Source organism: Pistacia vera, unplaced genomic scaffold (genome assembly GCF_008641045.1).
Source record: "Pistacia vera cultivar Batoury unplaced genomic scaffold, PisVer_v2 Contig405, whole genome shotgun sequence".
Taxonomy (NCBI): domain Eukaryota; kingdom Viridiplantae; phylum Streptophyta; class Magnoliopsida; order Sapindales; family Anacardiaceae; genus Pistacia; species Pistacia vera.
The window spans coordinates 1,962,443-1,974,530 of record NW_022196230.1 but is presented as its reverse complement, the minus strand read 5'-3'; the positions used below and the strand labels follow the sequence as shown (position 1 = coordinate 1,974,530).

General features: G+C 36.9%; 1 protein-coding gene across 3 annotated transcripts; it reads left to right on the top strand.

The window, feature by feature from the left end:
* Positions 1 to 2,134: 2,134 nt before the first annotated feature.
* LOC116142175 (DNA repair protein RAD5A) lies at positions 2,135 to 11,805 on the top strand. Of its 3 annotated transcripts, none has more exons than XM_031427610.1 (20): positions 2,136 to 2,865; positions 3,312 to 3,445; positions 3,628 to 3,763; positions 3,965 to 4,018; positions 4,092 to 4,238; positions 4,324 to 4,475; positions 4,556 to 4,640; positions 4,733 to 5,005; positions 5,182 to 5,328; positions 5,432 to 5,599; positions 6,596 to 6,663; positions 7,515 to 7,637; positions 7,722 to 7,821; positions 7,915 to 8,027; positions 8,753 to 9,031; positions 9,185 to 9,385; positions 9,899 to 9,992; positions 10,085 to 10,156; positions 10,852 to 10,950; positions 11,139 to 11,805. In XM_031427610.1, the coding sequence occupies exons 1-20, from the start codon at positions 2,332 to 2,334 to the stop codon at positions 11,259 to 11,261; spliced, it is 3,102 nt and encodes a 1,033-aa protein (XP_031283470.1). In that variant the 5' UTR covers positions 2,136 to 2,331; the 3' UTR covers positions 11,262 to 11,805. The 3 variants fall into 3 exon arrangements, with proteins under 3 accessions (XP_031283472.1, XP_031283470.1, XP_031283471.1); XM_031427611.1 differs by having other exon boundaries at positions 5,444 to 5,599; positions 11,139 to 11,804; XM_031427612.1 differs by lacking the exons at positions 10,852 to 10,950; positions 11,139 to 11,805 and adding an exon at positions 10,249 to 10,792 and having other exon boundaries at positions 2,135 to 2,865.
* The last annotated feature ends 283 nt before the right edge of the window (positions 11,806 to 12,088 follow it).

Sequence of the window (12,088 nt, the reverse complement as noted above, 5' to 3'; positions counted from 1 at the left end):
CACAAAATAATGCTCATAGTAAACCCTCTATCTATCTATCCCCGTAAGTATTTCTCTTAATTATTTCCTCACACTTTCTTTCTATTGTTTTCTACTAAACGTCATGGCCTCATCTTACAGGAGGTACGGCCGATGGCGTTCACACAGCGCCATCACACTCTTCATGATTCGGGGGGAGTTCACACAGCACCAACCCGCTCTTAATGACTACCGATGGGGATCACAAAGTACCTATCCGGTTTCCTAACTGTTGGGTGGAGATCACAAAGCACCTACCCGTTTCTCATGACTTTCGGGTGATGATCACAAAACATCAACCCGTTTCTAATAACTATCGGTGACGATCACAAACATCAACCCGTTTCTCATACTCTTCTCATAGCACTTCTCATTCTCCTACCCTTAGAGTAGTTGCATTCACAAAGTTCTCTACTCATGAGCAAGTGCCTACACAAAGTTTTCTACTCTTTCTTAAGTCATTTCTCAATGCACAATTAATGTCTATGATGGTTCATCTCCACTAATCACTTATGAAATGCCAACTGCAATGTTGCAAGAATTAAGGTTCACTACCTCATACTCAAACCTCTATTAGGCATTTCGTCAACCAACTCAAGTTCATAATAAACTCTATTATAACAATAATCTATGTCTTTCTCTAACCATCCAAAATGGGAGTATGAACAATCACAAAGCAATAATAATCTCATTTGAGACTCAATAACATAGCATATACATGTGTACAACATCTACATAATTGCTATTAAAACCCTAATCAAGAAAATTCTCAAATCTCCACTTGGTTGGGATTACTTACCTTCGTATGGAGAGATCTCACTAGCACTTCCTTTCTCTTGGTTTGCTTGATTTTTTTCTCTACCCTTAACAATTCAACCAAAGGCCCTCAATATTCAAATACACTCAATTTCACAAAACTTCACATTCAAAGCAAGAATTCTTACTTAGGATGCCTTAGATTGCTTTCCTACCCCAAATCACTCCAAAAGCCCCTTAAAAACCTTGAACAATGAAAGAGAAATTGAGAGGAAGTAAGAAGGGAGAGTGCGATGGAGAAGAAGATAAAGGTTTGCAATGACTTAATTCATTTTAACACACTTTATGCACAAGCCTTCCCATTTTGCCCTACTCTTCCTTAGGAACTCCATCTATATCCTTTGATTCATTACAAACACACCCCCACACTAACATATTCTCCATGAAAAATCCTCAATTTACTCCCCACTTTTCCTACAATTAGGTAGAATGGTCAATTGCCCCTAGGGAAGAAAATATAAAACTTAACAAACAATTTGGTCGGCACGTCGCCGCGCGAAGAATCTTCTGTTGCTGCGGCGAAACTATCCAGCAGCTTCCCCGTGGCTTCAACACCTCTTCGCCGCGACGAAGATTCTTCTTCGCCCGGCGAAGTCTGGAACACAAAATTCCTTTATTTTAACCAATTTCAAGGCAAATGTTCAACTAACACTCAATCAAAGGTCAACCAAACAATAATACTAATAAAACAATTTAAATAAGAGCAAAGGAGAAACATTAGCTACGTACCTCAAGTGGGGTGTTACATTGGTTGTGGAGATGCCGTCCTTCGAATGGGTGTTTTCTCCTTCGAAAGATGCCGAAATCCGGCGGGGTTTAGCTCAATTGGACCGATTTCGGCACTATTCCGACGGTCCAACCGCGGTCCAATCCGGTTAAATCAAAGCGGGTTTTATATATACCAGACTGGATTTGCCGGCGTTGCCTGTCGAACCGGTCCGATCGGACAGACCGGTCCGGTTTTCAAAACATTGATATAAACTTTGGGTGGAAAGAAGTATTTTAAAACTTTTTGGGTAAAAAAGCAAACCTTGGGTGGGAAAAAATCGTTTAATCCTTATTTATACTTAATACATTAATGGATAGTCAAAATAAAAAAAAAGGATTGATAAAAAGATAATATAAGATGGGTATTATTTTTCAATATTTTATAAATAATCTTCTGTCATAAACGGCGTAAAGCGGTAGGCGTAAAAGAAAGGCAGAGAAGGCAAGTAAAGGAATTTGGCGGGAAAAGACGCGCCACTACTTACTGGACAGCATCATCCCATTATTTATATATATAATTTCCAAACTACCCCGCCATTTCCAGAACCGGTTAATTCCTTTTCAGAATTACCGCGCGAGAATGCATTGCTGCCGACGGTAGCACCCGCCAAGCCCCTCTGATTCTCCGGGCTCTTTTCTCACTACCGAGTTTCAGAATCCTCTAACAAGCAAAATCACCGATTAATTTCACTGTTTTTGTCAAGTTAGGGTTAGGGTTTTATTTATCGAATGGCAACCAAGGTCTCCGAGGAGCTCTTATCCTCTATCCGAACGATCGTCGGTTCGGAATACTCTGACATGGACATAATGAGAGCCCTACACATGGCCAATTACAATCCCACTGCTGCCATTAACATTATCTTCGACACTCCCAATTTTAAAACCCCAGAAATCAAGCCGATAACTGCAAAGCCAAAGGTGATCCCCCGCAAACAACAGGAGAGTAGGCCATTGAGTGAAAACGGAGATGTTAGTGTTGTTTGTGGGGCGAATGGCGCAGGAGATGGTGTTGTTACGGATTTGAGTGAGGATGAGAAGCGAAAAGTGAGTACTTGGAAAGGAAGCGAGTGGTTGTTTCTGGGGTGGAGTTACGTGTCAGGGATGTCCACGTGTAAGGGGAGGAAGTTGAAGTGTGGTGATGAAGTGGAGTTTTCTTTTCCATTGAAGAATTTATCTTTGCCAAGTAAGAGTTTTGGGAGGGCGAGGCAATCAATGGTAGCTTGTTCGGAGATTGTGAGGTTTTCAACAAAGAGTGGTGGAGAGGTAATATAGTGAAAGGTTTTGAGTTAAAGTTAAGCTCCTATAAATTTAACTTAATTTTTTTTTGGATTAGGTGGTAACGACTCTGTATTTGTATGTACTATCATCTAAAGAATGCTTTGTTTTAATTGGTTGTGTCAAATCGAGTCCTGCATCACAAATTGGGCAGCTTGCGTCTTCTTTTGATGTGAAATGAATTAAAATTTTGGTTGAACGTTGGCTTATTTAGGAATTTCCTGATGGTGTTTGAACAAAACGTTCGGTGTATGTGCTTATGAACTGGGATGATTGTGAACACCATGGATTAGTTATCTCACTGCTTTGATGTCGAAGTTTCTGGCTTTAGTTTTTTTTTTTCTTTTTTTTTCCTGAATTATGATGTGATTTTAGCATTTTTTGGATATGAACCGGGTAATTTGTGAAATTATGAGGGTGTGGGCTTGTGGCAGATTGGTCGAATACCAAGTGAGTGGACTCGGTGTTTGTTACCACTGGTGAGGGATAAGAAGGTCATGATCGAAGGTTGTTGCAAGCATGCTCCTGATGTGTTGAGCATAATGGATACAATTGTTTTGTCATTGAGGTAAGTCTCTGTGGGGAATTACAGTTTTTATAATACCAGTTTTTTTTGGGTTAGTAGTTTTCTTGTCACAGAATTGATAAAGTAAGCAAACTCTTTGGTGTGTTTGATATTTTTTTGTGTTCTCTTGATATATGATTATCCAAGTAGCATATGTTTTGAATTTAAACTTTGACTTTCTTCAGAGTGTATATCAACAATTCCATGTTTCGTAAGCACCACCAGGCCTCACTCGATGCTGGAAGCAGTTATGGTGAGGATTCAGTTTTTCATCCTATTCCAAATTTGTTCCGGTTGCTTGGCATGACTCCTTTTATGAAGGTGAAGATTTGCAATTCTGATTTCTGATCCTTTTGCCTGAGTTTATTTGTTTGATTTGCTTTGCAGTACCCTTATAGGTCATATCTAATTTATGAATCCTATTGCCACTGGCCTCTTTTGTTGCAACTTGAAGTTTCTAACTGTGTTTTAATTGTTTAGAACTTTGTAATGAATTGTTTGTTCATCATTCTTTCTTTTTAGGCAGAATTTACTCCCAGTGATTTGTACACAAGAAAGAGACCTTTGGAATCAAAGGTAAATAAAACATCCCTTCCCTCATATAATTATGTTTCTTTTATGCTGTTAAAGATTGATTTGGCCTTGACAGGTCCTTTCTGGTATTTCTCCCTCATTATTACAAGCCAACAAGTTTAAGAATCAGTCTCGAAATGAAAGCAAAGTTGAAAATGAGGAGCTTATTTCAGATGCTGATCTTGACAACATTGTTGGTGTTGGAAACAGCTCTGAGTTAGAGGTATTATCATGTCCAAGAATGCTATGTTACTTGACTTGCAAATGCTTATGACAGGCATAATCACTTGGAATATTTTCTGATGTAGGAGATGGACCCCCCTAGTACTCTTCAGTGTGAACTTCGCCCCTACCAGAAGCAGGCCCTTCATTGGATGACACACCGGGAGAAGGGGCAATCAATGGATGAGGCAGCAAGAATCCTTCACCCATGTTGGGAGGCATATCGTCTAGCAGATGAGTATGTATAATATCTTTTGATTTGATAATTTCTAGTACCTATTATGAGATTGGATTTTTATTGGGTTTTTATGTTGATAGGAGGGAGCCCGTGGTCTATTTGAATTCATTTTCTGGTGATGCTACCACAGAATTTCCAAGCACACTTGAAGTGTCCAGAGGAGGAGTATGCTTTTAAATGGAGCCCTAATTGAAAATTAAATATTTATTTATTATTGCAATAAGCTACATTCTATTGACTTGATTATGCACTTGAAGATTCTGGCAGATGCTATGGGCCTTGGCAAGACCATTATGACCTTAGCCCTCCTCCTCACTCATTCAGAAAGAGGTACACCATCAGGTAGTCAGTCCCAAAGTCAGCATTCTGGTGAGGCTATTGAAGGCGTTGATTTTTCAGATCAATCACCGAATCTCCCAAAGAAAGCACCAAAATTTTCGGTCTTGGATAAGGTGGTGACGAAAAATCCTACACTTCCTCTAGGTGGCACTCTGATTATATGTCCTATGACTCTTTTAGGCCAGTGGAAGGTACCTGTGTTTCCATTTAGGTTATACACTTGCTACTGCTGCATATTTATATCGTCTTCATGCTTGGTAGTTGATACATGCGTGATTATCAAAAATTGTCAACCTTTCAACCTTTCTACTACTGCATAGATATGTTCTTTATTTGGTTGGAATCTGAATATTCTCTGTATTACCAGGCGGAGATTGAAACTCATGCAAAACCGGGGTCTCTGTCTTTGTATGTTCATTATGGACCAGGTAGACATAAGGATGCAAATATTTTAGCTGAGAGTGACGTTGTAATTACTACCTATGGAGTACTTACCTCTGACTTTTCATCAGAGGTAGGTTAAAGAACTCTGGTTTTCACATTAGGGGAGTTTTCTCAGAACATTTTATCATAGTTCTCAAAACAAGAAAAAATCAATGCTTAATTTTCTTTTCTAGTTTACATTACAGAATTCTGAAAACAATGGAGGAGTTCACTCTGTTCAGTGGTTAAGAGTTGTTCTTGATGAGGCACATATCATTAAATCATATAAAAGCCAAATTTCCATCGCTGCTGCTGCTCTTGTTGCTGATTGCCGCTGGTGTCTCACGGGCACTCCTATCCAGGTGTCAATTTTGATTTCAAAATTCATCCATCTTGTTTAGTTGAAGATTGTTGTTCTGTTACTTCTCTATGGACATTTTTTTTTTCTATTGGTTAATTAGATAGTTAGCAAACAAATGGTGAGTTTGTCTAGTGTTTACTTAATATATCTTAAAACAGGGAAAAGGATTGTTTGATTATTCAATGAAAGTTTATGCTCCTATTTCTGAAGTCTATTTCATGTCCTGGGTTTTGACGCACAGACTTTATGAAACTGCTAAGTGAATACTCTGCTAACCCGTTTATCTTCTATTTAAGGTTAGGTAGCTGGTATGAATCAGTCAACATTCCTTTGGTTCATCTATAATCTGATAGGTTGTATTATGTTGCAGGATTCAGCATTGTTTGATTAGACACATAAATAGATGTTTACCTGATAAGTCCATGCTTTACTTCCATTTTTTGGATTGGATCTCTGAGTTTAACTGCATATCCATCTGTAATTTTGATTAATATTGTATTTCTTTCTGTCTCTTGTTTGAAGCATCTTTACATTTTTCTTGTGCATTATGTAATATCTGCCGTACCCTTATAGATGCTCTTAAGATTATTGGCACCATAGGTAAGTTTTTTTGTAGAATGAGTTGGCTATTATAAAGATTTAACTAATTCTAGGGATGTACTTTTTTTCCATGGGCCATGGGTTCATGAACCTTGGGTTTTTATAGATGGTAATCCTATGCATAACTGAAAAGTACTATGATTATTTTGTTATTATTTCTGTTTATTATATGCATGTGCTCTGTAGTCAAGTTGGCTTTGGAACTTTTAGATTAATAAGCTTGTCATCAAGTCTTTGTATTGATTTTGATAAGAAGTCAAGTCATTACTCCAGAAGTCATTTCAGTATTGACAGAGTGTGGCTATTTTGTAGATAGTGATTACATTAGTTGCATCTCATATTTGCTTGACTTCATGCTTTTTTGTATTGTTGCTTATTTCTAATATTACTGTCGCAGAACAACCTTGGGGACATATATAGTCTTCTTCGGTTTTTGAGGGTGGAACCATGGGGAACTTGGGCATGGTAAGTTTTAATTCCCTTTCTTGTGAAACATATTTCTTGTTATCTCTGGGTTTCACGGTATTGGCTTGCAGAAACTACAACATTTATTTTACTGGTTTCTGAAAGATAGTTATCAGATGAGTTTCTTGGCTTGAAATCATTAAGACTTCAATCACCTAGGATTTTATATTCAGTTGATATAAATTAGCTTAGGATATTGGTCGCTTATTAATTTAGAGAACCCATTATATACATTTCTGTGCCATGTTCAATTTATTTCATTGTTGCTGGCTTCCAAAACAATTAGATTTGTGAAGGAAACCTTTTAGTAGATGATAAAGAAAAGGTATTCATTTACAAAATTTGTAGAGAGGCAAAGGAAACTAAGATTGGCGGACATATATTTATGGAAAGTTTTCAATGAGGAATTCTTGTTTGACTTTTGAATTTTGATTTCTCTGCATGCTACGATTTGAATCTAGAGCATGTAGATTCCTGCAAAGGAAAAGAACAAAATATTGTTATACAGAACTATATTTTCTTTTGGATGCATGCGGAATTTTGCTGCCAAAAGACAGGGAATTTCCTATTATGCAAACTCAAGGAGGATGTGCATGTTTGGATAATATTAGAGAAATAAAAAATACACAAAATTAACCATTAATTCTAAATGCTATTTCTTTCATACATATCATATAAAGGCAGGTGATGAGGTCTTAAAACCGGACGGCATAACACATCTATTTATATTGCACTGTGACCTATGTGTGCATTCTAGGTTTAGCAGATTTTACTTTTTGTTTTTCTAAGATATTATATGATTGAGTTGATTTGCATGGCTAAGATATTTTCATGCTATTTTTATAATATAGGTGGAACAAACTTGTCCAAAAACCATTTGAGGAAGGCGATGAGAGAGGGCTAAAGTTGGTTCAATCCATTCTAAAGCCAATCATGTTAAGGAGAACAAAGTCTAGCACTGATAGAGAAGGAAGGTGTGTGCAACGGCTACGCACACCATAAGTTATCCCATCTTAGCTTTTTGTATAGTGTGTGCCTAAAGTTTTTTATTGTTACAGGCCTATTCTAGTTCTCCCTCCTGCTGATATTCAGGTGATTTACTGTGAACTCACAGATGTTGAGAAAGACTTTTATGAGGCCCTTTTTAAAAGATCCAAGGTATGTTCTATTCATGATTGCATTTATATAGTAATATTTAATTAAGTTACATCTATGTTGTTTTATACATAACTTTTCATGGGGATTTTTCAGGTGAAGTTTGATAAATTTGTTGAGCAAGGACGGGTTCTTCACAATTATGCTTCGATATTGGAGTTACTTTTGCGTCTTCGCCAATGTTGTGATCATCCATATCTTGTGATGAGGTGTAGATCTTAACCTACCTGGTAGTTTAATTAATTAAGTAATCCAGAAGGGATTCCTGAACTTGCAAAGTTTAGATGCATTCATAGATCAATTCTTTGAGTCGGAAATGTATACAGTGGGTTTTTTTTCAAGAGGTTGTGATCCCCTACTATAATCTCCTCTCTTATCAGTATAGCGCTGAATCAAAGATAAAATCAATGATGACCTCAAAATTCTTTTCAGCAAATTGGAGTGCCAACTGAGTGATTACAGTGTGCCAAAACTGCACAGGAATTCTGCTTAGAGAACGCTTAAATTTTTCACACGAATCTGAGCATAAAATTCACAAAAGTTTTACAATTTTTTTCATGATTCCTGTTTTCTTATGGAAACCAGTTGCATTTGCGTTTTCTATTTTTTCCCTTTAGTCGGTTTGATTTTGTTGTTTTTTAAAGTGATATACCTGCTTTTGTCACTGCTATATTTAGTGTAATCATTGTCACCATCATTCAAACAATCCTTTGGAAAATTGATAGTTCCTTGGACTGTTTATTTTCCAAATTTCAGACTGGCCGTAGAAATAAGTGCTGAGAGAATAGAGAGTGACCCTTTTTCTTCTTTCTACTTTTTTCCTCTCATAATTAAACTTCATGATCTAGGGTACTTTGATGTACTTCTCTTGAATCTTTCTTAAAAGAAGGTAAGAATAACTTTCGTTTATAATGGGTGAATTAAATGCATCCAGCCGAGGTGATACCCAAGAATATGCAGATCTGAATAAGCTAGCTAAGCGTTTCCTGAAAGGCAGCCATAATGAACTAGAAGGTGAAGCCAAAGATATGCCTTCACGGGCATACGTACAGGAGGTTGTGGAGGAGCTACGCAAGGGGGAACAGGGAGAATGTCCAATATGTCTGGAAGTATTTGAAGATGCTGTATTGACACCGTGTGCTCACCGTTTATGCCGTGAGTGTCTCCTGGCAAGTTGGAGAACTCCTACTTCTGGGTTATGTCCTGTTTGCAGGTAAAGTCTAGTAGCTTCAAGTACTTCAACTTTTATCATGTTGTCTTTTCATTCCTTTCCCCTATTCCTTTTGTTTTGTACTCGTTGGAGCATTTTCATTATGAATTTTTCTGGTCATACATTCTCAGATAATATGTTTTCACCTTATTGCAGGAAAGCCATCAATAGGCAAGACCTTATTACAGCCCCGACTGATAGTCGTTTCACGGTTGATGTTGAGAAAGATTGGGTGGAATCATCTAAAATCGTTGTTCTTTTGCAAGAACTTGAAAATCTTCGCAAATCAGGCTCCAAGAGCATTATATTTAGCCAGTGGACTGCCTTTCTGGACCTCTTGCAGATTCCTCTTTCTCGGTAATACATTTAGCTGCCTAAAATTTTCAGAGTATATCAGTTGTGTGAGCATGGCAAACTTAGCCCCTGATTAGAACCTCTTTCACACAATTTGGCTCATTCACTATTTAGAGAACAATCTGGCTATCCATTTATTAATTTCTCATCACTGGATACTCTTAAGCAAATGATTTGTCAGATGCATTTCAATATGTGATTCGTTATCTTGTTAAATCTTCATGAAGTTGATATCGGACATGATGGTTGTTTAGGATATGAAATTGTCAGAGATCTTTTAGAATGCTTTTATACGAGTGTTTTCCTGTAATGTTCTGGCTGAATGTCTTGGCTTTGTTATACTTTATCATGGAAGTCTCAGTAATGCTATTTGGTAATGAATATTTATTTACTGCTGCGTTAAATGGTAATGAATGTTTATACTGCTGCATTAAATGTAACAGTGTTGTGAAGTTTTATGTCTGGAAATCTTGCACACCTGGAATTATATTAATCTATTTCTTGTTTTCTTTACAGGAACAATATTACATTTCTTCGCTTGGATGGAACTCTTACTCAGCAGCGGCGTGAAAAAGTGTTAAAACAGTTTTCAGAAGATACCAATGTCCTGGTCTGCGATTCTCTCCCTCTTTTGAAGGTTGGGGGTGTTAACTCTTCTTGTAGATGGCCTAGTCAATCACTTTGATATGGTGGTTGTTTCAGGTGTTGCTAATGTCACTAAAGGCGGGTGGGGTTGGAATAAATCTGACAGCAGCTTCCAATGCTTTTGTCTTGGTACGCACAGAACAACTTTCCATTTTTGAATTGTTTGACTTGTGTCTAGTACCGGTAAAGCTTTGACACTTTGTGATTTTATTTGATAGCAGGAAATTTTACTTTTGGGCTTTGATTGCTGTAAGTGGATTTTGGCTAGATATTATTTTATAGGGGTTTTGTTTCCAGGGAAATAAGGTGATGCTTATGGAGGGTTATTTAATCAACTTATGTGATGTGAGAACAAATAAAAAAAGATAAGCTTTAGGTTGAGACCATGCTTACGGATATATTTCAATTTTTTGTTGAAGGGCAATATCAGGCTTTCATAATATTTTAAGGAAATTATCATCTTTTAAATAACCTAGCTCACTTTAATTAAGTATCAGGGTACTTTAATATTTGCACCAAATGAATAAAATCTTCAATAGTCGTGGTCTGTTAAATGACCTTTTTTTATGAGTTTGAGAACTTGGGATCTGTTTTCTCGTAAGTTTTTTAAACAATTGACCCTTCAATGATAATACCCCTTGACTTGTTTATGTATTGTTATATATTATCATGTTCAAAGCCTGGGATAGTTTGAGGCTCAAGCGTTTGTGAGGCCTTTACTGGCCCCTTAAGTTGGAAGTACAACAATTCTGCCTATTCAAAATGTTTCTTAAATTCTTGAATTGGTCAACATGGTTGATGAACCAACATTCATGTTTCTGCAGGATCCATGGTGGAATCCAGCTGTGGAGGAGCAAGCTGTCATGCGCATTCATCGTATTGGACAAACCAAGAGAGTGATGATTAAACGGTTCATTGTGAAGGTACATGTTCCCCAGTAACTAAAGTCACTTTTGCTGATGAAGCTGCACTTTTTGTTTATGTTTTTGTAAACTAGGAGTCGTTAATATGGTTTAAAATTTGTTCAACCATAAATGGAAATGCAGTTGTCTGCTGCAAATGATATTTTTTCCCAATCCTTGCATGCTTGTTTAAAAATTCTTGATAATAGGGAACGGTTGAAGAGAGAATGGAAGCAGTGCAAGCACGTAAGCAGCGGATGATTGCGGGTGCCTTGTCAGATCAAGAAGTTAAAAGTGCTCGCATTCAGGAACTAAAGATGCTTTTTACTTAAACGTCCTCAAATATGGAGAATTTTTGTTCAGATCACTTGTCATGGGTTGGTCACTCTTGTTAGCCGCTTGTCCTCTTTTATCCAGCAAACACGCCTTAGTCCTAATGAAGGCAAGATTGGAGGCTAAGCAGTTTTTTTCTGGTTGATTCATGATAATTAAATTAAAATTTAGGGCTGTTGAAGGGGTAGGCTGATTGGGTGAGATTCCGTTGTTGGAAACGCTGTAAATTTTGATGTACAGTACTTAGCATATACATTTTTAGGTCCCAAGGGGGCTTAGCCTTATTCACCAATCATCACCTTATCTCAAAGCGTAGAATTAGTTGGATATTTTGTGAGAAGCACTATAATGTGTTGAAGTTGGGGAGGTAGAACCGTTGAAGATTTAATTATGTCATGACTATTATATGAATGAATAGAGAATTTATAGCATTTTCTGGTCTCAACTATTGTAATATAAGTATTAGTGTTTTACTTATAGCAAGTATTACTGTATCATTTCAATTGTTTAACCAGCTCAATTGCCAAGACATTAATTTGAGAAGGACTATATTATATTTACAATTTTATTTTACAAATTTGATGTGATCGTTCAAGATTGGCCATAGAAAATTTGTAAGATTTCAAATTAGAGAAGCTGAAAAGGCATCCAAAAGATAGAGTTGTGATTTCTAAATAAATGATTTCAATTAAATTTACAAGTTGAACAAGGATTTGATGTTTTAGTTGGATTAAGTTGCTACTTACACAATAAAAGACCCACTTCAATTTATATGAAATTGTAATTTAGAATAAATTTTGTTTAAAGAAACAAATCACAAAAATGT